At 44.6% G+C, this 27,017-nt stretch overlaps 1 protein-coding gene across 6 annotated transcripts in view; it reads left to right on the top strand.

Moving 5' to 3' along the window:
• The window catches only part of htt (huntingtin), a 56,256-nt gene that overhangs the window by 5,563 nt on the left and 23,676 nt on the right, over positions 1-27,017 (top strand). For 4 of the 6 annotated variants that reach the window (XM_063219615.1, XM_063219619.1, XM_063219614.1 and 1 more), the window contains exons 7-40: positions 449-590; positions 1,216-1,394; positions 2,369-2,558; positions 4,766-4,813; positions 5,129-5,206; positions 5,577-6,025; positions 7,369-7,492; positions 10,654-10,772; positions 10,987-11,098; positions 11,825-11,962; positions 13,456-13,614; positions 13,795-13,892; positions 14,592-14,731; positions 15,131-15,194; positions 15,378-15,478; positions 16,125-16,271; positions 16,432-16,552; positions 17,319-17,464; positions 17,999-18,150; positions 18,574-18,779; positions 19,019-19,145; positions 20,387-20,511; positions 20,732-20,842; positions 20,954-21,031; positions 21,291-21,514; positions 21,851-21,929; positions 22,913-23,074; positions 23,280-23,335; positions 23,429-23,577; positions 24,378-24,514; positions 24,852-24,968; positions 25,100-25,222; positions 25,903-26,159; positions 26,577-26,719. In XM_063219615.1, the coding sequence (XP_063075685.1) occupies positions 449-590; positions 1,216-1,394; positions 2,369-2,558; positions 4,766-4,813; positions 5,129-5,206; positions 5,577-6,025; positions 7,369-7,492; positions 10,654-10,772; positions 10,987-11,098; positions 11,825-11,962; positions 13,456-13,614; positions 13,795-13,892; positions 14,592-14,731; positions 15,131-15,194; positions 15,378-15,478; positions 16,125-16,271; positions 16,432-16,552; positions 17,319-17,464; positions 17,999-18,150; positions 18,574-18,779; positions 19,019-19,145; positions 20,387-20,511; positions 20,732-20,842; positions 20,954-21,031; positions 21,291-21,514; positions 21,851-21,929; positions 22,913-23,074; positions 23,280-23,335; positions 23,429-23,577; positions 24,378-24,514; positions 24,852-24,968; positions 25,100-25,222; positions 25,903-26,159; positions 26,577-26,719 (4,801 nt within the window). The remainder of the gene's footprint in view (positions 1-448; positions 591-1,215; positions 1,395-2,368; positions 2,559-4,765; positions 4,814-5,128; positions 5,207-5,576; positions 6,026-7,368; positions 7,493-10,653; positions 10,773-10,986; positions 11,099-11,824; positions 11,963-13,455; positions 13,615-13,794; positions 13,893-14,591; positions 14,732-15,130; positions 15,195-15,377; positions 15,479-16,124; positions 16,272-16,431; positions 16,553-17,318; positions 17,465-17,998; positions 18,151-18,573; positions 18,780-19,018; positions 19,146-20,386; positions 20,512-20,731; positions 20,843-20,953; positions 21,032-21,290; positions 21,515-21,850; positions 21,930-22,912; positions 23,075-23,279; positions 23,336-23,428; positions 23,578-24,377; positions 24,515-24,851; positions 24,969-25,099; positions 25,223-25,902; positions 26,160-26,576; positions 26,720-27,017) is intronic. The other 2 variants (XM_063219618.1, XM_063219617.1) reach the window with 1 other exon arrangement.

Below are 27,017 nucleotides of genomic sequence, written 5' to 3' on the forward strand. Positions count from 1 at the left end.
ATTAGTGGTGTGGATCGGCACTGCCCTCACGATCCGATTCGATCACGATTCGGGAGGTAGTAGATCCGATTCGATTCGATTCTATTAGATCCAATCCGATTCGATTCAATTCTACAATGCATTGCAATGCATTACATTTCTACTGAACGCAAAGCAAATGTTCAGCCACGATGAGGAAATACAAGTAGTCAGATACTGAGCAACAATTTATTGGCTGTTTTCTGTATCAGTCTGTATCAGTCTTGCAATGTTTTGAAGTGTTTTTATTTAATTTAACATTCATTTGCTCCCGAAATATCCATGGAAGTAATTGAAACGTAAAAAAATTGCCGGATTGATTCTGGAACTTGCCGGATCTGGATCTGGATCGTCCATGCCCCGGATCGATTCGGATCGCCGAATCGATCATTGTTGACACCACTATTGTGCATGTCCATGTACTCCTCAGGTGCTGCTTAAGGCATTTGTCGCTAACCTGAAGTCCAGCTCCCCCACCATCCGCAGGACCGCAGCTAGCTGTGCTGTCAGTGTGTGCCAACATTCACGCAGAACACACTACTTTTACACCTGGCTCCTGAACGTGCTGCTAGGTAGGACTCGCACTCACAAACACTATGTCAATAGCAATAACAATATATGAAGAGTTCAGATGCAAAACCCCCTAACTCCATTTCTGAAGACCTGTACTTCTATATTTTTAGAGAACCCTGTTGTTGGTTTGGTTTACATTCATGTACTTGATAATACATATAAATAGTTATATTACATAAATAAAATAAAACAATAAGCAATTCTGACAGCTTTCTATTAAATAAAAATGAATTAAGATTATTTTCTGAAAAGGCACTTAGGGGGTTTTGCATCTGAACTCTTCATATAAAACACATTAAAAAGTAAAAATAAAAAAATTATATTAGCCAAGTAAATTATAGTACACTGTGCCTGTGCCTTTAAACACTGGTAGTAACTGATTTCACATCTGGATTGTGCAGTGTGCAGTGTATCAACCTGAATTCAATATAAGGACAGGAATCAATCATTTTTTCGTCTGTCTGTCTGTCTGTCTCTCTCTCTCTCTCTCTCTCTCTCTGTGTCTCTCTCTCTCTGTCTCTCTCTCTCTCGCTCTCTCTCTCTCCCTCTCTCTCTCTCTCTCTCTCTCTCTCTCTCTCTCTCTCTCACACACATACATACACATGGCTCAACTCTTCCGTGCAGGTCTGGTGGTGCCGGTGGATGAGGAGCGGCCTAGTCATCTGATCCTCGGCGTGCTGCTCACCCTGCGCTACCTGATGCCTCTGCTCCAGCAGCAAGTGCCCAACACCAGCCTCAAGGGCAGCTTCGGCGTCATGCGCAAAGAGACCGACATCTCCCCGTCCCCAGAGCAGCTAGTACAGGTGCGGTGTGGAGCATGACACGGGAGTGGATTTTCACTCCCGTCCCATCCCGGTCCCAAAAAAAAATCCCATCCCGTCCCATCCTGGACTGGAGTAAAAGAAACAAATCCCATCCCGTCCACTCCTGAAATGAATGTCTCCCAATCTTGCCCACTCCCACTCAAAATCAACCCCAATCCTGTTCCGTCAAAAATAACCCAGGCTTTTTTTGTTTGTTTTTTAAAGAAAAAATAAGCGGCATTCCCGCTCTCGTTCATTTTTATTCTCGCTCCTGCCCGCTCCCATTCATCTTTATTTCCGCTCCTGCCCGCTCCCGTTCATCTTAAAATTTTTGACTCCCATCCCGCGGGAATCTCGCAGGACCCGCCGTACCCACGGGAATTCCTGAAAAATGTCATCCTCTAGTGCGGTGGCACAGACCTCGGTCACTATGCAGGGTGTGTTTGTGTGGGTGATGGATGGGTCAACTGGTTAGGACAAATGCTCTCTACTGTGAGTGACGACATAAAAACACTTAACCTGCTGAATTATCCTACTGTGTTGTGACACATTAATGGTGAATGAGCCTTTTCAGAGTATATGCAGAGCATAGAATAGAATAAGAATGAATTGCTGTTTATGTGAGGCTGTAAAACGCAAATTGGGCTGCCTGGCGATGTATATACTATGATTAGAATGTTTTGGAGAATGTGCGTGTGTGTGTGTTGTTTGCAAACAGTTAATACACAATGTAGGTCCTATCTTGTAGCCTCTGCTGTGAAAACCCTAAACTGTGACGTAACTAGTATAATATCGGTCATTAATATCAGTTCAGTTTTGCTCATCAGACAGATGCTGATGTTTTCAAACATCGACGAATAGTAGTGTTAATGCCGATGTATCATGCATCCCTTGAATACACTGGGAGAAGTGTTTGCTTTATGGTCAGATTGGAACCTGCACCTCATATCTGCACGCGTCCCTTTCTCCGGCAGGTGTACGAGTTGACATTACACTACACCCAGCACTGTGACCACAACGTGGTGACGGCGTCGCTAGAGCTGCTGCAGCAGGTGTTCCGCACGCCACCCCCGGAGCTGCTGCACGTGCTCATCACCCCCGGGTCACTGTCGCGCCCCATGGTGGAGGGCCGAGCCCGTAGTGGCAGCATCGTGGATCTCATCGGTAACTTTCCCTCCATCCCTCCATGCAATCATGTGTGCCATGTGTCCCCACTCATCGGCTGTCAGTCAACTTTCAGTCACAATGACCAGCAAGCACCATGTTGGTTGAATGGTCTATGTATTGGTATAGAGCTTGAAAGTCCCGACCCTTAGTTCCGCATTTCATGGGACCTAAGCTGAGCATCTAACAACATGGTAGCAAGTAAATAGGCCTATCTTCTGATCTCAGTCATGATGTGCGCTGGGGTACAAATATGCTGTTTAAGAGGCTAGATAAAGATTATTCATGCAGAAGTATCAATGTTTTGTTCCGAGGCCGTCTGCATGAAAAATGTGAAGAGATTAGGGGTGGGCATAGATTAATTTTTTTAATCTAGATTGATCTCACTGAAATTCTTAAATTAATCTAGATTAATCTATATCAAAATGGCTCATTCAGAATAGGCACGCTAGTGAAATAATGCCGAAAAAACCTTGGGGTTTCTTAAGAGAGATGGCGCATTAGACCAGAGCTCATCTTTTTTTCCAAAATGCCTCTCATCTTCAAAAAATGGTCATGTTGATACTTGGTGATGAAAAAAACACTGCAATATGTGTAAAGTGTGTCCAATATGTTAGGAAGCATTTAGAAAGATACTGAAATTTCAAAATGAACAGCGCTATAAGTTGTAGAGGCAAATACAGATAAATCTATCAAACATTTAGGCTATTTAAACAAAATGACCTCAACAATTCAGTATTTCTAATGGGCAGAGAGAGAGAGAGACAGAGAGAGACAGAGAGAGAGAGAATCTGCCACTGACTGTTAAAAAGAGCGGCGGCTCCTTTAAGAGAGGGAGGAGCTCTGCGCGCAGTAGGCACAGCAGCCTTCAGCAGAGCCATGCTAGGCTACTGGATATGTAGAACCTACAGCACTGGCCCACGGCAATTTGGCCAAAACCTGACAGTTGTTCTCAGAGTTAGAATGCCAGAGGAGTTACAACTCGAAATGAATTCAGTTAGCAATCAAGCGTGACAACCGCGAGGTTTATTACCGTCTGACATAAGAATATCTCACTGAGTCGCAAATGCGCGATTGCAACACAAACATTCAACGAGAGTAGCCTAGATATTGACTGTTTCAGTTTGACAATCTTCAAAATGCATATCACACGGAATGTTTTGCAATTATGGCACAGGCAAGATTTCTGGAAGTTGTTTATGTGTTCCATGCAATGCGTGGGGAAATGTAGTCGGGCTGGTACTCAATAAAATCTTTCCATGCTTCACCTCAAACAATAACGTTTCTTTAGTCTACCACTATGAAAAAGCACTCAAACAATACCTAGCACGGCATAGGGATTAATGTTTTCAGCATGCAAACACTGTTCATATTTAGTAGGTCTGCTAAAGCAACAGGTGGAGAGGAGAAAAAGCGACTGGAGCGCAGTCTGAAAGCGTCTGTCATCAAACGCTATGGTGACGTGCATACCCAAACTCCAAACCCATATTTTGAGAATAGATTAACGTGCGATATTTTCTTTATCGCGCGATAAGAGTCTCACATTATCGCAACACGTTAACGCCGATAACGGCCCACCACTAGAAGAAACACAGCTTTCTAAAAAGTTTGGGGGTTCGTATGAAAAATTAAACAAAAATATCAGAAACAACATATGTGGAGCTTGTGGCACAACGCAAAGGGAATCGAAATATCATTTTAATACCGCCATTGGATTACATGCTACGATTTTCGGCTAAAATCGCTGTTGAGGTCCCATGAAATCGGGGGAAGTGACGTCACTTTCAAGCTCTATTTATTGGTGTCTTACTGTCACTTCACAAAGCATCATCATTACATTTATAGCAGGTATCCAGGCTAAGCAGGTAGATTAAATTATCCACAGCTGCCAGTTGATGTATAAATGAATAGACTTTCCTTGCAAGCATTTCCATTATTCTCATTCTGCCTCTTCACTTTCCTGCTGCTGCTGAAGTGCAATTAATTACTGAAACTGATTGGTCTGCCACTCCTCTTGACTTCCCTGTTTCTAAACTGCTGCTCTGTTAATGGATATGTCATTTCTCTAGCTGATTGTACTACTCACCCCTTTCCACTCCTTTAACTGTGGGTGTGACGGCTTTTCCTTTCCTATGGGCAACTAGAGCTTTTTTATTATTTCTTCTTCTTTTCTTGCCTTCTATTTCCTGTTTCCCTCTCTGCTGCAGCTGGTGGAGGCTCGTCGTGGAGCCCGCTTGTCCTCAGGAAGCAGAAAGGTGACTTCCTGTGCTCCTCCTCCTAACTCCTCCTCAAACCTCTTGCCTCCCTCTCCCTGCTTCATCGGTGCTCTCTATCTCCCCTTTAGTTTGAAGCCTTTAGTATTTCCTCCTCTGCTGATGTGCTTATTAGTCTGCTTAGTCCTAGTTTACTTTACACCATGTGGATTTTAGGAAAGTTGTGAAAAGGCGTTTTATGTCCCATTTGTCTACAGTGGTGTGCCTGGAACAAACGGCTTTAAAATGCTTGATGTTTGAATTAATTCTCTGTCCCTGATTGGACCCATGACATTTAACCCTTCTTTTTACCCTCAGGAAAAGTGCTGTCAGGAGAAGAGGAGGGGTTAGAGGATGACCCTGAAACCAGGCCGGAGGTCACGGGTTCCTTTACTGGTGAGGCTGCCACAAGAGTCACCTGTTCATTTGAGACGGTCTTGATTGACGCACCACAGGTCAAACCTCTCGACACGACCTTAATGTTGAATTAAGATTAGCCGTTCAAGTCACTGAAGATTTTTGTTTTGTTCCTAATATGAGATGGATAAGGAGAGAGAGGCCATATAGACATGTTATGAATGTTGGCGTAAATGAAGGCAGTAAGAGGTTCTCTTATTCTCTTTGTTGCAGATCCGTGCCAATGCACCCTTCTAACATTTGTATTCAATATCTCTTTGTCCATCTCCAATCTCTGTCTGTCTGTCTGTTTGTCTCCCCATCCGTCTCTCTCTCTGTCTCTCTTCTTGCCTTTCCCTCTCCACACCAGCCTCTGTAGGCAGTGAGTCTGGCAGTGAGGTCTCCGCTCCGTCGTCTTCAGGCGTGTCCTCGTTGACGTCAACTGACATCATCACGCAGCAGCCTCGCTCCTCCCAGCATGCCTTGCAGCCAGGGGACTCGGTGGAGCTCAGCAGCACGTCTGAACAGGGCGTGGGAGCCGGCGGAGGCGTGGGCAGCGACAGTGGTCCAGACGAGGGCGAAGACGACGCCATGGACGAGGACATGCTGAGCCGCAGCTCCAGCCAGATCAGCGGCGGCGGGGGAGGAAGCGGCGCGCCCACAGCCACCGCGGCGACCAGCGAAGAGTCCGTGGCGGACGACGGCAACTCTAGGAAGGACCCGCAACAGCAAGGGCCCTCGGTTGCCCAGAGCGACAGCTCCCAGACCACCACGGAGGGGCCGGACTCGGCCGCCACGCCGTCGGAGTGCCCCGAGCTCGTAAGTGTGCCGCAGTGCTGCCTCAGCTCGAGCCCCAGCCCGATCCCGCCCTCTCCGACCTCCACAGAGGGGCCCGACGCCTCCACACATTCCGACAGCTCGTCCTCCACCGGCGAGGCGTCTTCGGCTTACCGTCCGTCGTCTTCTTCTTCCTCTTCCACCTCCTCCTCTTCTTCCTCCTGTTCTGTGGCCTCATTGGCCAGCGGGAGCGACCAGGTCAGCAGGCGCCTTGGGCAGAGTTCACTTTTTTTGCGTTCTTTTTTTAATATTCCCCTTTTTTTACTTTCATTTTTCGTTCAATGGGGAGAGGGAGGGTGGTTTTTGGTGTTTCCCCCCTTTCCAGTCGCCGTCTTTTGCTGTTCGTTCCCAGACCCCCCTCCTCATTCTAATGGACGTCCCCTTTCTTGCACGTTTTCTGATTGGAGATGTATCGAGATGACAACCTTGTTGCGATGACAATCTTTTGAACTCTGCCTCTTCCCTCATAGATGTAAATTCCTGTCCTACTGTGAGCAGTCTGATTCTTGACTCGATTTCTGTTTTTGTTTCCTCACTGTCAGCGATTGTGTGGGCTCCAAAACCTCTTCCTTCTCTCCTTACGAAGGCACGCATGGACTGTTCTTCAGCATCCGCCTCTGCGTTTTCCCCTTTATATTTACTACTACCTTCTACCATTTGTATCAATTATTGTGATCATTTTTTGTTTTCGTCGTTTTGGAAGGTGCCAGAATCCTTTGAGCATGCTGGGTTGCCTGTGAGAGGAGCCCTGAGCCCTACCCCAAGCCCTGGCCTCAGTGCCCCACTCTGTTACTGCCATGCTGCTAGAAAGGCCTACACATTAGTAAAAACATATAGAACATGGATTAAAAAAAGGAGAGACTGAAGATTTAAATGCAGTCTTCAAAGTTCATGTCATTATCCATCCCTGCATTTTTTCCATATGGCGATATCAAACTATAACTATATACAAAATATCCATTGTAAAGCAAATGTAAGATTTCAGTATGCCAGCGCTACTTGTTGAAAGGCATATGGAATGGAATTCTTCTCCTTTAAAACATGAGTTATATGCGTAGGCCTTTCATGTGGTAAAATTAGCAGAGCTCTCGTGCAATATTTTCCCATCCTTTGAAATGAGTGGTAATGTCTCATCAGTTTTGTTGGTTTTTTTTTACCTGATTGATTGACATCCATACAATTTTGTTTGTGTGCATGCCATTTTCAACCATTTATCATTTACCATCTAACTGGAGATGACTTTGCAAGTGGCTCAATGAGTATGTGTGTATGTGTGTGTGTATGCTTGTGTCTCTGTGTCTGTCGGTCTGTCCATGGTGTGTAAGGTCCTGGATGGCAGTGAAAGTCAGTATTCGGGGATGCAGATCGGGACACTACAGGACGAGGAGGAGGACGGGACGGCCCCTCCCTCAGATGGGCCCCTGGAACCTTTCGCCCATTCAGTGTTGGGTATGTATTCCAGTCCACCGATCCCCTCCAGTCACAAGCTACGTTCACCAGTCCGTTACAGGCATTAGATTAATAAGAGATCTGTTGGAACGTAGCCTCTCCTTACTGAAGAGTGTTCCCAAAGATAAGCGTTTGCTTGTTTGCCTAGGTTAGATTATGCTCTCTCCATATCAGATCTGTGTTCTGTTTGTGCTGAAACAGTGTAATCTTTTGTCATGGCCACTTTGGCCTGATAAAAGCCATGTTGTTAGATGTGAAGTACTTAAGCACGTCGACATGCGCACAAAGAATTCTGAATGTAATCTTGTTGCGCTAATAGTGGCTAGAATCAGGGCTTTGAACCGGTTCAAGGAACGAAAACGAAAACCGGGAACTTTTTGTATTTTACAGGGAACAGAAACGAAACCGGAAACGTTATCATTTTTTATGTTCTGGAACAGGAACACTTATTTCAAAATAATGGTAACCGGTTAATACCGGTTAATATCGTTCCTCAAACAAACAAAAAAGTAATTATTTTCCTGCGCACGTTACCATGACGGCTGAGGTTCACGTCCTGTGTGACATCAGACATTCTCTGACTGAATGGAGAGAGAGCTGTGGACTACAAAGTCTCCACTCCACATCTTAAATAAGAGAAACCACTGTCATACAAAAGGGCAAAGTTTCCATTGCATCATTGGGGGGTGATAAGACTGACCCTAACAACTATCGACCAATATCCAAGCTACCGTGTCTCTCAAAAATACTAGAGAAGTTGGTAAATGATCAGCTCAAAGAATTTCTAAATACCAATAATATTTTGAGCCCTCTCCAATCAGGCTTTAGGCCTAAACATTAGGGGTGGTACTGTTCACAAAATTCACGGTTCGGTTCATATCACGGTGTCAAGGTCACGGTTTTCGGTTCTCTACGGTTCTTTTTTTTTTGTTCATGATAAATGATTGGGAATGGGAATATTAAACAATATTTATATAACTGCAGTTAAAAAGCGATGTATAGGCTTATTATAGGCTTATTGTATAGGTTCATAATTTGAAAATGGTGTGATTTTAATTGTGTCATCCTCTGATTGGTCTTATACGCTAATGTTTTAATCAGAGAGACTGGATAAGATACTCCTAGAATGTCTGTTTTACATATTTTTCTGGGCAGCACATGAATTGCGGTTTGCGACGGATTGCACGGTTCGGTTCGGTATGTGTGTGAATTGTACGGTTTCGGTTTTCGGTGCGGTTTGTGCCATCCCTACTAAACATAGTACAGTTACTGCTGCTACTAAAGTAATGGATGATATTATCACTTCTCTTGACAAGAAAAAACATTGTGCTGCCATCTTTGTGGACTTATCCAAAGCATTTGACACCGTGGACCATTCTCTGCTTCTACAAATTCTGCCTGGTATTGGTTTTAATGCAAGTGCCTGTAAATGGTTCCAGAGCTACCTTTCAAACAGACACCATACTGTAAAATTGGGTAATACTCAATCTGACCCCCTGCTAATAACCAAGGGGGTCCCACAAGGTTCAGTATTAGGTCCGGTACTCTTCACCATGTACATAAATAGCATACTTTCTCTCCTTTCCAACTGCTCTATTCATCTATATGCAGATGATACAATTTTGTATTGTGTTGCAGATTCTGTACAGCTAGCCTTGGAGAAATTGCAGCAGTCTTTTAATATCCTACAAAATGCCTTCATTAGTCTTAAGCTTCTACTTAATGTAAGCAAGACTAAATGTATGGTCTTTACTCGATCTAAGCATGCATGAAAAATGATTTTTAATATATCTACTTTAGATGGGTTCTGTTATTGAGAGAGTATCACATTATAAGTACCTGGGAATCTGGCTAGATGACAAGTTCACATTCAAGAAACATACTGACTGTCTTGTCACTACGCTCAGACAAAAGCTATCTTTCTTGCACAGAAATAAATATCACTTTCCTGTTTTCTGCAGAAAAAAGTTAATTGAAGCTACTTTTCTGTCTTCCCTTGACTATGGTGATATTATTTACAGACATGCACCACTCTCTAATCTGAAGGCACTTGACACTGTCTATCATTCAGCTCCTCGTTTTATTACTGGGGATCCATATAGTACACATCATTGCCTGTTATATGATAAAGTTGGGTGGGCTCCACTTTCTCACAGAAGGGACATGCATTATTTTATTTTTATTTATAAGGCCCTCACTGGCAAACTCCCATTTTATATTTCATCTCTTTTAGTTTGGCACTCCAACCCATACCAAACCCGCAGCAGCAATTTTTTACTGGAGGTCCCTTATGCCCGCACTGAACTGGGTAAAACAGCTTTTAGTGTCTGTGGACCTTCAGTTTGGAATAACTTACAACAAAGGATGGGTCTTCAAGCCTTTGTGCCATTAGAACATTTTAAAGTTACACTGGGAAGTTTTTTATCACATACTTGCACTTGTTTTAACTCATAAGTTTTAATTCATAGTTTGTCTTAATTCTTACCTCTTATATGATTTATGGTGTATTGTGTATGTTCGTTGTTTATATATGATTTTATATGTGCAATTGTTTGTTTTACTCGACATCATTGTAAATGAGGGCTGGGCCCTCAATGATTCTTCGAGTTTAAATAAATGAAATGAAAAAATTGTAAGACATTGCAGAGAAGCGCGTGTAAAGCGCACCAAGAATGTTCGACGTTATTGGGCATCCATGGCTGCTTTAAATATGCACAAACTCACAATGTCCATCATAGCGCTCTCCGTGACCCAAGTCAGCGTGGAGCGTGCATTTTCATCATTGAGGTTTATTCTCCGCTCCTCCGCTTAGGTCGTCCCTAAATGACAAAATTCTGGTGGATATTCTTTTCATCTGCTTGAATAATCAGCTTGGAATATAGGCTGACTCATTTGCACTTCCGTCTTTCTTGGTTAATTAACGTCAGTTAGGCCTATGGGAGTAATCAGCTGACAGGAACGTAATTAACCGTTCCGGGAACAGTATTTTTCTGTTCTAACCGGTTCGGGAACGTCAATTTATTGGTGGAACGCATAACCGGAAACGTTATAATTCCGTTTCTGTTCGGAACGGAACGTTTGGAAAAAAAATAACGGTTCAAAGCCCTGGTTAGAATATAATTTTTTTAAATAAAATAAAACGTGTTTACTGTTGGCTGCAGCCCTCAGCAAGCCCCACCTGATGGAGGGCAAAGGCCACAACAGACAGGCATCTGACAGCAGCGTGGACCGCTTCATACCAAAGGAGGAGCCAGTGGAACCCACAGACCCTGAAATCAAGGTAAGCTTCTAGGATGGCTTAACATGTGTACTGGTGAAAAGACATATACACACACACACACACACACACACACACAGTAGTGCTTAAAAAAAATGCAAATGAACCTTTCTTTCTATCCTTTCTAGAGAGCAAGCCGACGGGTATGCAAAAAAAGAAAACGGAGTAGTAGAGCCCCTCTAAACTAACCTTATTTGTCTTTTTGTGTGTCTTCCAGCCGTCCAGGATAAAGGGGGAGATTGGACACTACACTGATGCAAAGGAGGAGCCTCTGGTCCACTGCGTGCGCCTGCTTGCTGCGTCTTTTCTACTAACTGGACAGAAAAATGGTGAGGAGTAGGGATGCAAATTATCGATTAATTCATTAATCATTGGTTGATAGCCTTATTGATCGACTTACGATTAATTGATAAGCGGCATTTTCCCCCCGAAATCTCAATGTTTCTCAAACAAAAAAAAAGATTAAATCTAAAAAATGTAATTAAAAATTGAGACAAAATACCACATTTAAATTAATTCTATTTCAATGATTTAATCCAAAGGTAATTTAAATATTCACACCATTCACACCCCTCTTCACACACACTCTTCACATGCCCATTTCACCTGGGTCTCTTGTCAGTTGAATTATCGAATAATTGCGATTAATGTTTTTTTAATCGATTAATGCATTGGTCGATTAAAGTCGATTGATCGATTAATCGTTTGCATCCCTAGTGAGGAGGACTGGAGACACAAGAAGTTGGTTTCAGATAATGGTTCCCTATGACCAAGAATCGAAACACACCCACCACGACTTCAATCTATTTCAATTCCTCAGTGATTCTACAAGAGACATGAAACATGTTGACTAACTTTTTTTCTGTGTGTGTGTGTGTGTGTGTGTGTGTGTGTGTGTGTGTGTGTGTGTGTGTGTGTGTGTGTGTGTGTGTGCGTGTGCGTGTGCGTGTGCGTGTGCGCGTGTGCGCGTGTGCGCGTGTGTGCGCGTGTGCGCGTGTGCGTGCATGCATGCGTGTGTGTGTGTGTCTTACCACTGATTGCTGTGTGCGCTGCAGGGCTGGTGCCTGACAAGGAGGTGCGCGTGAGTGTGAAGGCCCTGGCTGTGAGTTGCGTGGGGGCGGCTGCTGCACTCCATCCTGAGGCCTTCTTCAACACTCTCTACCTGGAGCCCTTGGAGGGCATGGCACTGGATGGTGAGAGTAAAAACAATACAATACAGCATCTATTTATATAACGCAGTATCACAACAGTGAAGAGGTCTCCAAGCGCTTACCAAATACACACACACACACACACACACAGTGTTGGGAGTAACGCATTACAAAAGGAATGAATAACTGTAATGCATTACTTTTTGCTGTAACACGGTAATGTAAAGCTATAATATATACAAGTTACAATGCAAGTAACATAAGTTGCAATACATTTTAATACTGCAACCTGGATTTTAATGGTGTTAAGTGTGGTGGGTCAGAAAAAAGGTTTTCCTGAACTTGCTACTTTTTAGTTTGCATGCTGCCGAAACACGTCCTGGAGGGAAGGTGAAAGAGTCATGACTCGTGACTTTGATTAAATCGCTAGACCCATATCTAGTTATATTGGCAAGTCAATAAAGTAATGCAAAAGTAGTGTAATGCAGTACATTTTAAATGTAGTACTATTGTACTGTAAGGGATTACTTTGAAAAGACAATAAGATGTAATCAGTAATGCATTACAGTTTTTGAGTAACTCGCCCAACACTACAGACATACACAGTCCCACATTCACACACCAGCTCTGGAGGCTGCCGTACCAGAGAGAGTAGAGAGAGAGAGGTTCCATTGCCCCATTGTTTCCTGGTTCTATTAGGCAGACCTAGGCAGACCTGAGGACTGTTCTATTCAATGCTAGGAGCATTATGACACGCCCCTTTAGGCAGACCGGAACCTGGTCACATTAGGTGCCCATAGAAACCTATTATGTTGGCATATCTCTATACTTGAAGAATCTCTGGCCGTACTGTACGGCGCCTATTGTCCGGCTTCTAAAAAGATTACTCTGGAAGCCACCGTAACATCAGCCTACTAGCGCAGGGTGAATGTGTACTTCTGCTTTACTTTAAGATGCAGTACTTCTTCCTTTTTTAACCACACATTATTTTTGTATGTCTAGCAGCTTTGATTGATTGAGTGTGGTGTTTCTCCTCCACAGTGGCTGTTTAAAAAAAATAAAAAAATCTGATTGATGGTTTTAATATTCTGTACATACTGTGTATACCACCTTTTTGAGCCCACACACTGTGCAGCACAGGATGAGCCCTCTAGTGGAAACGGGAGAAAAGACAACGAATACAGTTTATATCAAGCTGTAGTCACCATAGACTCACTCACTCACTCACTCACTCACTCTCACACTCACTCACTCACTCACTCACTCACTCACTCACTCACTCACTCACTCACTCACTCACTCACTCACTCACTCACTCACTCACTCACTCACTCACTCACTCACTCACTCACTCACTCACTCACGCACGCACGCACGCACGCACGCACGCACGCACGCACGCACGCACGCACGCACGCACGCACACACACACACACACACACACACACACACACGTATAAACCCTCTCTGTTAAGCCCCACCAACACTCCATGTTAAATATGCACCAACTCTATTCCAAAACTGTCCCCCCCCAGAGCAACAGTACATCAGTGACGTCCTGAAGTACGTGGAGCACGGCGATCCCCAGATTCGGGGAGCCACTGCCATCCTGTGTGGCGCCCTCATCCAGGCCATGCTCCTCAAGACGCGCTTCAGCGTGGAAGCCTGGCTGGCCAACGTCCAGAGCTCCACCGGTGAGCCCCGAGCCAAGACAAAGACATACATTCAGCCAGAGTGCCACTTGATGATCCCGTACAATAGACTTAACACGAGCACTTGGCCGTGATTGATGACTACTGTGCACACATAAACTCTGGTTTTATTGCCCTCCAACTCGTCTGCTGTGGCTCACACTCTTTTCCTCTCCTGCACAGGGAACCCCATCTCTCTGGTGGACTTGGTGCCTTTGCTGCAGAGGGGTTTGCGGGATGAGTCATCGGTGACGTGCAAGATGGCTTGTGGTGCAGTGAGGGTGAGTGGGTACTGCTGAGGGGAGGGCCTGTCCTGTGTGTCTACTGGGATTGGAAGTGGGCCTTGCAGTGGGAGAGTGCATATATATGAAGAGTTCAGATGCAAAACCCCCTAAGCGCCTTTTCAGAAAATAATCTTAATTCATTTTTATTTAATACAAAGCTATCAAAATTGCATTTTTTTATTTTATTCATGTCATATAACTATTAATATGTATTATCAAGTACATGAATGTAAACCAAACCAACAACGGGGTGCTCTAAAAATATAAAAGTGCAGGTCTTCAGAAATGGAGTTAGGGGGTTTTGCATCTGAACTCTTCATATATATGTTCTTAAAAGTTACCCCAGTATCATAGTGTAGTGGTTTAAACTATTTCCGTGGAAGTTGGAAGCAAAGTACAAAATACACGTAGTCTAAAAGCCTATCAGGTGAAGGCTTAAAGCCGCTATGTCAGAACACCAAAAAAAATAATATTGTAATATTGTAAAGCAGCATTGTGTTCTTTTTCTTCTACACATTGTACACAGAATGTAACCATCTCACAGTTGACTTGGATGCAGCCACAGCCATTAGATTTCCCAACTCTTACCCAGCACCACTTCACTAAGATTGGCGTCTTGTGTTCTCTACTCTGCCTCTGAGGATGCCACTGCATGTAAGTACCTGACTCCTGCTCTGTGTCCTCCTTGTGTGACAGCACTGCATCATGGCTCTGAGTAGCAGCACTTTCAGTGAGCTGGGTCTGCAGCTGCTGATCGACCTCCTGGGCCTGAGAGACTGCTCCTACTGGCTCGTCCGCACAGAGCTGCTGGAGACGGTGGCGGAGATTGACTTCAGGTAAAGGCAGCTGTTGAAATGAATTTGTGTATGATGAAGAAGGCTTGTTGTGTCATTGTAGTGGTGTATTGGGTGATATTTTGTTTAATGTGTACTGTGTAGGATGGTGGTCAGAGTAGGTACTGCAACTATGCTGCTCATGGAAATCGTGCTGCCTAATTGCCAAATTTGATCTGTTCATGAGCATTTACTCAATGATAAACTAGTATTTACTAGTATGACCAAAGTACAGTAAGTTTTGCAAATCAAAATGAAAATCAAGATGAATCTTTAGAATTTATTGGTGGTGGTAAGCATTCATCAAAAAGGTAACATTTGTGAATGGGCAGCGTGAGTTCTGGAAAGAAACTGCTAATGATATTACACAGTGCATCTTTTAATTAAAACGTTGTCTTTCAGATTGGTTAATTTCCTGGAGAGGAGAACGAATAGTTTGCACAAAGGGGACCATCATTACACTGGGGTATGTAAACATGTACAGCACACATGCTTTTTCACATGCCAGACCTCGGAGTACTGGGAAAGCTTACCACTGTTCTCTACCATATCTCTGTTTACCTGGTGGTCTCTGTAGCTGGCTTGGTTGGTTTTTGAGTATGACTTGTATTTTTTCTAATTGTGAATGTTCACATTGTGTTGTGTTCAGTTACTCCGACTTCAGGAAAGGATCCTTGGTGATGTCATCATCTATCTCCTGGGAGATGAGGACCCCAGGGTCAGGCATGTTGCTGCTGCCACTGTCAACAGGTGAGCAAACTATACTGCCGTACAATTTCAGAACGCAGTCTCTCGAAAAATGGTCAAAATTGAGTTTAGAGCGGAAATGGGCTTTAAATTACTTCCTTTGTCTTGTGTCCAAAAATGTTGGTCCAAGTTTGTCCTGTTTCAGAAAAAAAAACTATAAAAATGTATGTTACTGTGCTTTTTTGTTTTAAGAGGCTACGTCGTGCAAGGCAAAAATGCAGTATATCAGGATCCTAAAAATCAGGATCCGGTGCATCTCTACTTGATATACTGCACGTCTCCATTGAAACCGTGGTTTGGCTGTAGACAGTAATACCACAACAGAACACAGTAACTGCAAAACTGCAAAAATGTTGGGTTTTTTTCCTTGTGTGTTTAAATTTCCACCATTAAAAAGTATTATATGGAAGTGTCATCACCACTTTGCCTCCAACTCAGTTGCCCGGCCAGAATGGAAACTTAGAAGCCCTTGTTCTCAGTTTACCAGTAAGCAGAGATACTGCGTTCTGAAATTGTAGGGCAGCATACATATGATACACGCACACACACATAAGCAGATAACCGATGATGAACAGGATGAAGGCCATGTTCACATGGTTTAGTTTTACAAATGAAACATTGTGTTTGTGCCTTGGTTTGCATCCTGCAGGGTGATATCGCGGCTGTTTTACGACTGCGACCAGGCACAGGCAGACCCTGTGGTGGCCATAGCCCGCGAGCAGAGCAGTGTGTACCTACAGCTCCTGATGCACGAGACCCAGCCTCCCTCCCAGTTCACTGTCAGCACCATTACCAGGTATTTGCCTGTGACGTCTGCCCTGGTTGAAGACCGAGATCCGAGAGAAGAAGATGCTTGTGAAATCTAATTACAACTTGTATCTAATGTGCAAAATATACAATATGCTAAGTCGCACTGAATTGCAGCAATGTGTGACTTTTTGGTGGTGTGTCTGCAGGACATACAGAGGCTACAACCTATCCCAGGGTGTGTCTGATGTGACCATTGAGAACAACCTGTCCCGCGTCATCAGCGCCGTGTCGCACGCCTTCACCTCCTCCACCTCCAGAGCGCTCACGGTCGGTGCCTAGCCTTTACCACCTGTCTCTAAAGGCCTAGGGTGCATTCCAATGTACAGACCTCCGTCCTCCACTTGTGCTTGTGGCCTCGCATGTTGCTGATGCCCCGCCTCCGTGGAGAAAACAATTATGTTTCCCTGCTGTCAACAATTTTTAGGGGACTATTCTTCATTTACTATCCTGTTTGAATATGACTTTCCTGTATGAAAATGACTTTACAATTGAGCTTTTGCAAGATATTAAAACATAATGCTGTTGTTAGCGATGTTCCTGGTACGAGGCCACAAGCACAATTGGAGGAGGCACCCCTAGTCTCACACCAGTCCTGTATGCTTCTCTGCTGCCACAGTGGATAAACGTAACCTACTCTTAGTGCCTCTGTGTGGCAATGTAAGGAAAAGTCATGTGAGTTTCGGTCCTGAAGGCTACAATTGCTGTATTGTTTGCTGGGCGTAAGTAGTCCTGCTTCCTTTGAGGCGCTGCTTGTGTGTTTAGAAAGGGGCATGACTTTTCTTTACGATTCTGTTTAGGATTACAGCAGTGTCTTCTAGGCCTTGCATGTGACAAAATGCTAAAGAAGGCCTGTTTTTATGTCAGATGGTCAGCTCATAGCTTTAATGACGCTTGAATGATGCTTGTAATGTAATGTTATGGCTGTTTTTGTCATGCAGTTTATCTGCTGTGAGGCCCTGTCCTTGTTCCCTTAAAAAAACTACACATCAAATCCTGAACGACAGTGTTATTGTCGTAATTGTATCACGTGTAGTTTGGCTGCTGCGAGGCGCTCTCCCTGCTCAGCTCCAGCTACCCCGTGTGCAGCTGGAGCACAGGCTGGCACTGCGACTACGTCAGCTCCACCATCAGCCACCTCAACCGCTCCAGCCAGTACCGTGGCCGAGGCCGTTCGCACAGGTACATACACGCCTGGACACCTTGCCTATTGCATTTACATTCTATGTTGCCCTTTTTTATTGTCCTTTTTTTTACCATTAATTCAACCCATGTGTACAAAACAGTTTAATAAAGCTGGGGGCATGTTTCATGAATCAACTGCACCGGTATTAAGTCCATTGAGCAGGTTGTAAAACAAAGAATTTACCTTTTGTTGGTGTGCAGAGCATTTCGCTGTGTGCACATACAGGGATGACCCTTAATATGCACATACCCTTTATACCCTTTATGCACATACAGGGATGGCCCTTTAAATTATAGGAATCTGGAAATGCAAATGAAAATAAAACTACTATATATGCTCATGTCACCTACAGCTTTGTTGTGTGTGTGTATAATATTAGAAATCGGAATCGGAACAAACCGTAACATATCGTGCGACTTCCGAGAATATCAACGATAATTGAATCACTGCCTTAAGAAATCGGTTTTGAAATTTCGTCATGGAGGCTGTGATTTACACCACTAATTTCTGTGTCTATGTACCTTCCCCAGCCTGTCCCAGTCCAGCACTGCCGAGGAGCCCAGGAGGAGCCTGATGGTGGGCATGGCCAACATGGTGCTGTCGCTGCTCTCCTCCGCCTGGTTCCCTCTCGACCTCTCCGCCCACCAAGACGCCCTGCTGCTGGCCGGGAACCTGCTGGCCGGTGAGCCCAATTTATTATCACTCACACACATCATCGGGCCATTTGCAGGAAGGTGCCAGATTGACGTGTAGGTGTTTGATGTTGGGTACTGACGTCTCACTAGCCCACGTGTAATGTGCGCCAGCTAGCAGACCTGGCTTGGCCTGGAACGTTGATAATCCTCCCTCCTGAAGCCTCATGTGTATACGCTACTGACTTATCTAGCAGCCTGGTATTTTAGTCCACTTTATAGCACTATATCCTTCCCATGATCTCGGCTACACACACACACACACACACACACACACACACACACACACACACACACACACACACACACACACACACACACACACACACACACACACACACACACACACACACACACACACACACACACACACACACACTCACCACTGCAGTTGTGTTCTGTTGGGTCTGCAGCCGCCTCTCCCAAGTGCATGAAGAGCCCGTGGAGTGGCGAGGAGGAGGCCACCGCTGCCGCCAGCAAGCAGGACTCGGAGCCCTGGCCGGCGCTCGGAGACCGCCTCCTCATCGGCATGGTGGAGCAGCTCTTCTCACACCTCCTCAAGGTCCTCAACATCTGCGCCCACGTGCTGGACGACACGGCGCCTGGACCCGCTGTCAAGGTGACAAGACTGACTGACTGACTGACTGACTGTCAGAAATGTAGATATGGAAAGTAGGATCTTCACTGGTGTAGGTTAAAAACTGTTGTGAGTTACTCAAAAAATAACAAGTGAAGAGACAATTCCATGATACTGCCTGAGAAACATCATCCTGAGCATTAATAAATGAGGGGACTTCAAAAAAGGGTGGATGTACCCTCAGTGTGTTATTAATGTGTGTCTTATTTTCCTCCTGTCAGGCCACACTGCCCTCCCTGGCCAATCCTCCCTCTCTGAGTCCCATCCGGAGGAAGGGCAAAGACAAGGACACCGTTGAGCCCAGCGCAGCCCCCATGAGCCCAAAGAAGGGAGGAGACCCCAACGCAGGTATAGTCCTTCTCAGATGTAACAGTTGGAAATGACACTTCCTGAAATTGATCTACCTGATACTACCGTAAATCCTCTAATATTGGCCGGGGCCTGTATTTACTCAAGTGCATCTTGGACCAGGCCATAACTGGAAGGAGGCCAGAATTAGAGACAGGCCTGTATTCCTATTTGAGGAAAACGGACTACCAGTGGAATGACTAAAACCATGTGTCTACCGTATTTTGAACCAATAAAATACTTGGTTCATTTATTGAAAAAGTAGGCTACAGTTACCATAACAGTTACGGTATGGTGCAAATGACCATCGGACCTCTTTCTTACTCACAAGGCTTGTGTCCCTCCCTCCTCTGTTTCTCTTTCCTCCCATTCTCGCCTTGAGCTTATGGACACGAGATGCGGCAACGTCATTGACATTGACGGTCGTATTTCCAATATCTGCGGCTGTTTCACTCCCTATTTTACTCCAGACTTCGCAAGGCAAACTGTTTCTTGCTGCAGCCAAATGTCGGGGAAATATACATGCAATTTTTGTTATTTCCGGTCCGTGGGCTGGTGTGGAGCAATCTTTATGTGTGAAGCACGTTACTGAAATATGAAGGTAGCCATATTATTGTTTAACACTGTAGCGTGCCTCCTATTTTTCCTCCACTGGCAACGCAAAAGTTTGACCGCCAAATGCATTTACGACGAGGGCTCTCACAACTTTGCAATCAAGGCAAAGTCTCTTTCTGTATGGGTGCGCTCCCTCTCGCTATATTCTGGGCTCGTGTTGTTGCTAGGTTACCCAAGCGTCTGCAGGAAAGCTAGAGAAGCTGACCGAAGCGCTCGCTCTCACAGCTGATATTAACACACTGCTCACATCATGTAATAACTAGTCTTTGGCGTGTGCACTGTTTGTTTTATAGTAGCAAATGAGTCCTTTTTCGGAGTGAGGAACTATGTCTAATGTTAACCAGCGTAATGATTACAGTTGTGGATTTTGAGAACAACGTGAGATATCCAGTAAAGGGGGAAAAATCAATGATTCTATTTTTAGACCCGGCCTTTACAAGAGATCGGCCCCAATTTACCTCCGCCGACAGCGAGACCGGCCAATATTCGAATCCCGGCCAGTAATGGTATACAGGCCACAATTAGAGGATTTACGGTATATCATTCAAGCAGTTCATACTTGATTTACTGTATAGTGCACGTTGCCTTTGAGCTAAAGGTGTATTTCTCACCCGCTGTTTCTTCAGGCCGGCCAGCAGACAGCACGGTTGCAGCCCCTGTGAACAAGTCCACCTCTGTGGGCAGCTTCTATCACCTGCCTCCATATTTGAAGCTTTATGACGTCCTGAAGGCCACCTATGCCAATTATAGGGTAAGGAGGCTGAACAGGTAGTGGCGACCCGTTGAATTGGCTGCTTTTTGCAGATTCTAGAGATTTCTGAAATGTATTCCTGAATATTTCCATCTCCAGTAGATGGCATATCTTTAACTGTCCATTCTAGTAGTTGTCATTAGCATTCCTTTAGGCTTCATGTGGGTATTAACATGTCTTGTGTGTGTGTGTGTGTGAATGTGTGTGTGTGTGTGCGCAGGTTACACTGGATCTCCACAGCACTAATGAGAAGTTTGGTAGTTTCCTGCGCTCCACCCTGGATGTGCTCTCTCAGCTTCTGGAGCTGGCGACTTTACATGACATTGGAAAAGTAAGAATCTTAAAATATTATATCTTGTATAGCATTGTGAGTACATGCTGTACATATGCTCTGTCTGTCCATGATTTTAAATTTTGTTTGATTTTCTCTTCTTCCTTTCAGTGTGTGGAGGAAGTCCTGGGCTACCTGAAGTCTTGCTTCTCTAGAGAACCGACACTGGCCACCGTCTGTGTGCAGCAGGTGAGCCAAGTCGCTGTCCTCTGCAGATGTTCATTTTGACCGGCAGCACTTCATATTTTCATTCACTGCATTGTAATAAGAAGTTTATACGTATAACCGTCCATAGCAAGAATAACCTTCTATAGCAAATAACCCCCATAGCAATAATTCTACATTCATTCATAATGACTTGTATAAGGCAGAGCTCATCAACAACTCCTTACTACACCAACACCCCATTTCATTTATTTATGGTTATTTTGTCCCTCTCACCTCCCAGCTACTGAAGACTTTGTTTGGGACCAACCTGGCGTCCCAGTACGAGGGGGCGGCCTCCCACCCCTGCCGCTCCCAGGGCAAGGCCCTGCGTCTGGGCTCGTCCAGCCTGCGGCCGGGCCTCTACCACTACTGCTTCATGGCCCCCTACACCCACTTCACCCAGGCCCTCGCAGACGCCAGCCTCAGGAACATGGTGCAAGCCGAACAGGAGCAGGATGCTTCAGGGTATGTACACGGATGCATGTGGGCTACCTAGGTAGTTGCACCGGAGATACACCAGTAAGACTAGATAGACAACACCACACTACCCAAAATTTATTTTAGTTTTAAGTTTATTGAAATAAAATGCTTGTACTTGTTGGTTGACACGCCCATTTTAAGCAGACCGGAATTTGGAGTTTGGCACGCATAGCAACCCATTATGTTGGCGTACCTCTATCATAATCTTAGAAGGATCTCTGGATGCACAGCTGAATTGCTGTAGTGTACTTATAACTGGTATTCTACTCTGTCCTGCTCTCTGGTCACGTACTGACCATGGTCTGAACGTTTCCTTCCCAGGTGGTTTGATGTCATGCAGAAAGTGTCCAGTCAAATGAGGTCCAACATCACCAATGTCACCCGCCACAGAGGAGACAAGGTATGACCGCTCCCCTGCAGTCATGCTTGAATAAGATGATGGAGGTGAACTTAAAGGAGTATGCCACTATTTTGGGGCTTAATACAGTTAAAATCGTTGGCTGGAGTTTATAAAGGTGGTAAAGTGTCTTATTTTTCATGTAAGCCGTTGTCTTGCTTTCAGACAAGTTAAAAGAGGGAATATGTCGCTAAGCTAGTGAAAGTCAATGCATCCGTGTAGCATTGTAGCATGCTACACGGATGCATTGACTTTCACTAGCTTAGCGACATATTCCCTCTTTTAAGTTGTCTTAAAGCAAGACAACGGCTTACATGAAAAATAAGACACTTTACCACGTTTATAAACTCCAGCCAACGATTTTAACTGTATTAAGACCCAAAATAGTGGCATACCCCTTTAAAGGGACAGGCTCCCAGAGACGGGAGGAACTGAAATGACTTGAAAACCGAAACTTTCTCTATGGTTTGCCATCTGATGGTAACATGATATAAATAGGATTGAGGTCTACAATGTATTTTGCCTGATACATTTTCATACCTCTAGGTATGTCTAGCGTGATAATGATCAGATCCATGGCTTGTTTGTATGGGCAGTCATGGGTAAGCGGTTAGGGCGTCATACTTGTAGTCCAAAGGTTGCCGGTTCGACTACCGACCCGCCAGGTTGGTGGTTGGAGTAATTAACCAGTGCTCTCCCCCATCCTCCTCCATGACTGAGGTACCCTGAGCATGGCACCGTCCCGCCGCACTGCTCCCCAGGGGCGCCATTGGGTGCGACCCCCTTGCATGGGTGAGGCATAAATGCAATTTCGTTGTGAACATTTGTGTTCTGTGTCACAATGACAATGGGAGTTGGAGTTTCCCAGTTGGGCTTTCACTTTCGGGCTTTCACTTTCGGGCTTTCACTTGTTTTGAAAACTGCCTGCATTGCTGTTGAATTGCACCTAATTCTGAATTTCACCTCTTCCATTTCCCGCTGTTCAGAATGTGATCCACAACCACATCCGTCTGTTTGAGCCGCTGGTGATCAAGGCCCTGAAACAGTACACCACCAGCACGTCTGTGGCGCTGCAGAGGCAGGTGCTGGACCTGCTGGCTCAGCTGGTGCAGCTCCGCGTCAACTACTGCCTGCTGGACTCGGACCAGGTGAGACGCCGGCCACTCGCCAGAACGTTGTCACTTGCCGTCTGTAGCTGGATTTCTGTTTCAGCACCTTTGGAATGGGCTAAATTAGTGGACATTGCTACTGTCACTTCCAGTTATTGATCATTAGATGGAAGAGCTAATTTTGCTGGAACCCCCCCCCCCCCTTCATATTGTATTGATCTTTTTATGCCTCTCTTCCCCTCAGGTCTTCATTGGGTTCGTTCTCAAGCAGTTTGAGTATATTGAATTGGGCCAGTTCAGGTGAGACATTTTGAATTCGAAACATATTCTTGCTTCGCCATTTGTAAAGATATACCTCTACAACTCTGAACCGCTTTTTTTGTTTTCCCTCAGGGATTCGGAGGCGATTGTGCCCAACATTTTCTTCTTTCTGGTACTGCTGTCGTACGAACGCTACCACTCCAAGCAGATTATCAGCATACCAAAGATCATCCAGCTGTGTGATGGCATCATGGCCAGTGGGAGGAAGGCAGTTACTCATGGTACACTACGCACACATAAACATTCATACAGCACACATATACCCAACACGTACTGTATGTATACTCGCACATGGTAGTAAACTCTTAAAGGTGTACTATGTAAGATTGTGGCCAGAATAGGTATATGCTGCTCATTGGAACTGTGCTGCCTATTGCCAATTTAACCCATTTAAGCCTAAGCCCTTTTTGGTAAAGGGTGCCCTCTGCCTAAATATCTCAGCCTCCGAAGCACATACAATCATGAAATAAGTTGCATTTAAAAGCCTGGACCCTCATTTTGCATTAGAATGTGTTCATTCAGCTCTAATATACGCACATTTGTCATAAAAACCCTCAAATCTCAAGAACCTGAACGCAGCGAAGTGTCTCCAGGCTAAAATGGGCTAAACTTTTACATGAATGTTTACAAAATAATGAACTAATATTTACTAGTATGACCAATGTACGGTTTGGTAGTTTTGCAGCTAAAAATGTCTATTTCTGGAAATTGAAAATGGCGGATCATGGAGAATATCCCCCTTATCATGTATGAAAAGTGCAAATTTCCCCGTCATAATGAATACTTAGAATTTGATGGAGGTGGTGAGTATTTGTTAAAAAGGTAACTTTGTGGAAATGAACTACAAAAAATATTACATGGTGCATCTTTAGGCTAATAACAGACCGACTAACACATTGGTTTATCGCATCTACCAGATAAACGATGATTACAAGTTTTTTATTTTTTATTTTTTTCGTGTTTTCAAAATCCACTGACCTACATTTGTCCGTGTCCCTCTGTCTGCATCTCTATTCCACAGCCATCCCTGCTCTGCAGCCAATAGTCCATGATCTGTTTGTTCTGCGGGGCTCAAACAAAGCGGACGCGGGTAAAGAGCTGGAGACCCAGAAAGAGGTGGTGGTCTCTATGCTGCTGCGCCTCATACAGTATCATCAGGTAACGAATTCACTCAGCTGTGCTGACATTGGGATGTTGGTGACATACACATGTGGGGAATTGTGTAATGAAGTGAATGATAAATGTATGCAACATTGTTAATTCTCCCAGTTGTTTAATGGCACAACATTACACTTGAAGAAGGACTAAGGTCCGAAGCGTTGTGCCATTAAACAACTGGGAGCATTGACAGTGTTGCGGACATTTACCATTTACTTCAGTTATTTTGTTTTGTCCAGCACCCATGCCACTGATGTGCGCGCATTCTCTGCTTTCTTTTTTGGGAATTGCGTAATGCAATGCTGAATTTGTGTCTTTGCCTGTCTCTGGGGAATAGGTGCTGGAGATGTTCATCCTGGTACTTCAGCAGTGTCACAAAGAGAATGAAGACAAGTGGAAGAGGCTCTCCCGTCAAATTGCAGACATCATCCTCCCTATGATTGGCAAACAACAAGTAAGTCTACTCTTCCGTGACATTTTTTTTTTTTTTTTGAAACCAGTTTGGATGCTTTCAGGCTTTCACCGTGACTTTATCAGGCAGGCATGACAGAATATTTCTACATGTTTCTGTGTCTGTCTGTTTAGATGCATCTGGACTCTCATGAAGCACTGGGTGTGCTCAACACACTCTTCGAGACTGTGGCTCCCTCCTCACTGAGGCCCGTGGACATGCTGCTCAAGAGCATGTTTGTCACTCCAGCTACCATGGTTAGACACACACACACACACACACACACACACACACACACACACACACACACACACACACACACACACACACACACACACACACACACACAAATGCGCTCACAAAAAGCCATAAATGCAGTAAATAGAATCTGACCACTAATGACGACTAAAATCTGAAATAATAATATCCTTAGTCAATTGGACATTTTATTGGTTCTTAAAGGTGCACTGCGTAAGATTTTTAGTTGTTTGTTTCCAGAATTCATGCTACCCATTCACTAATGTTACATTTTTCATTAATACTTAAAACCACCATCAAATTCTAAGTATTCATTATGACTGGGAAAATTGCACTTTTCATACATGAAAAGGGGGATCTTCTCCATGGTCTGCCATTTTGAATTTCCAGACATGGACATTTTTAGCTGCAAAAATGACTGTACTTGGGCCGTAGTGGAAAATATTAGTTTATTACTTCGTAAACTTTCATGAAAAGATCAAATTTGGCAATAGGCAAACCCCGTTTCAATGAGCAGCATAGTTGCAGTACCTTTTTTGACCATTTCCTGCATAGTGCACCTTTAATTGCTCTTACTCATTGTCATCCTTCTTATGGAATTGTTTATTACAGTGATGGGGCAATCTGACCAAATGTGTCTTATTCTGAATGTGTTTTGTTTTGTTTTCCCATGCCCCAGGCGTCTGTGGGCACGGTGCAGTTATGGGTGTCTGGCATCCTGGCCGTGCTGCGCGTGCTCATCTCCCAGTCCACAGAGGACATCGTGCTGTCCCGGGTGCAGGAGCTGTCCCTGTCCCCCTACCTGCTGTCCTGCTCCACCATCCGCCGCCTCCACAGTGAGGTGGCCGCCCAGGCAGCGCCGCCGCCGCAGCCAACCCTCACCCAGGAAACCAATGGAGAGCCTCAACGCTACCCGCCTGAGGAGACCTTTGCCAGGTGAGCTGCGTGAGCAGGAATGTCACAAGTAATGAGTTTCATAGTAAAACCCTGTCATTATTATTCCGAAAAGCCTCGGGATAGGCCATATTCTAAATGTCATGTGCCCATTTCCCATGAAGAACGTATGGACATTTTTGCTCAACTTGCGGCAGCGTTCTCCCAATTCCTTCTTCTTCAATATCACTATTATACCTTATTTGTAGACACCATAACTCCCAGTCAGTTGTTCATCCCTGTTGATGTGAATCTCCTTCTCCGTGTTAGATTTCTGCGTTCATTGTTATGTCTTGTATGTATGCACCCTCATAATATTCCCACTCATACTTACTGTGTGTGTGTGTGTGTGTGTGGGCATGTGTGCATGTGCGTGCGTGTGTGTGTGCGTGTGTCTGTGTCTGTGTGTGTGTGTGTCAGGTTCCTGCTGCAGCTGGTGGGTGTGTTATTGGAGGACATCTCCAGTAAGCAGGTGAAGGTGGACATGAGCGAGCAGCAGCACACCTTCTACTGCCAACAGCTGGGCACCCTGCTTATGTGCCTCATACACATCTTCAAGTCAGGTAAGATGGATTTATTTTTGCATTTTATTTCCATTATGTCCAAATGACAGCATTAAGTTCAGCAAAATTACAATTATAGCAAATTGCAGTTTTGATGATACTGAGGATCTGTAAGTTGAAAGATTGAAACAAAGCAATGAAGGCAGTACATTGCATTATAGCCATTGTTGTTGTAAATAAAGTGCCACCCATGACGTAAGCAGGCAGGGAGACCTTCAACATATCCTCAGGCTTCTCTCGTGGTTCTGCTATCGACACCTCATTGATAGCGCTGCTATTTGAAACAAAAACCACCCAG

This window comes from Engraulis encrasicolus, chromosome 16, assembly GCF_034702125.1.
Source record: "Engraulis encrasicolus isolate BLACKSEA-1 chromosome 16, IST_EnEncr_1.0, whole genome shotgun sequence".
In the NCBI taxonomy this organism is placed as follows: domain Eukaryota; kingdom Metazoa; phylum Chordata; class Actinopteri; order Clupeiformes; family Engraulidae; genus Engraulis; species Engraulis encrasicolus.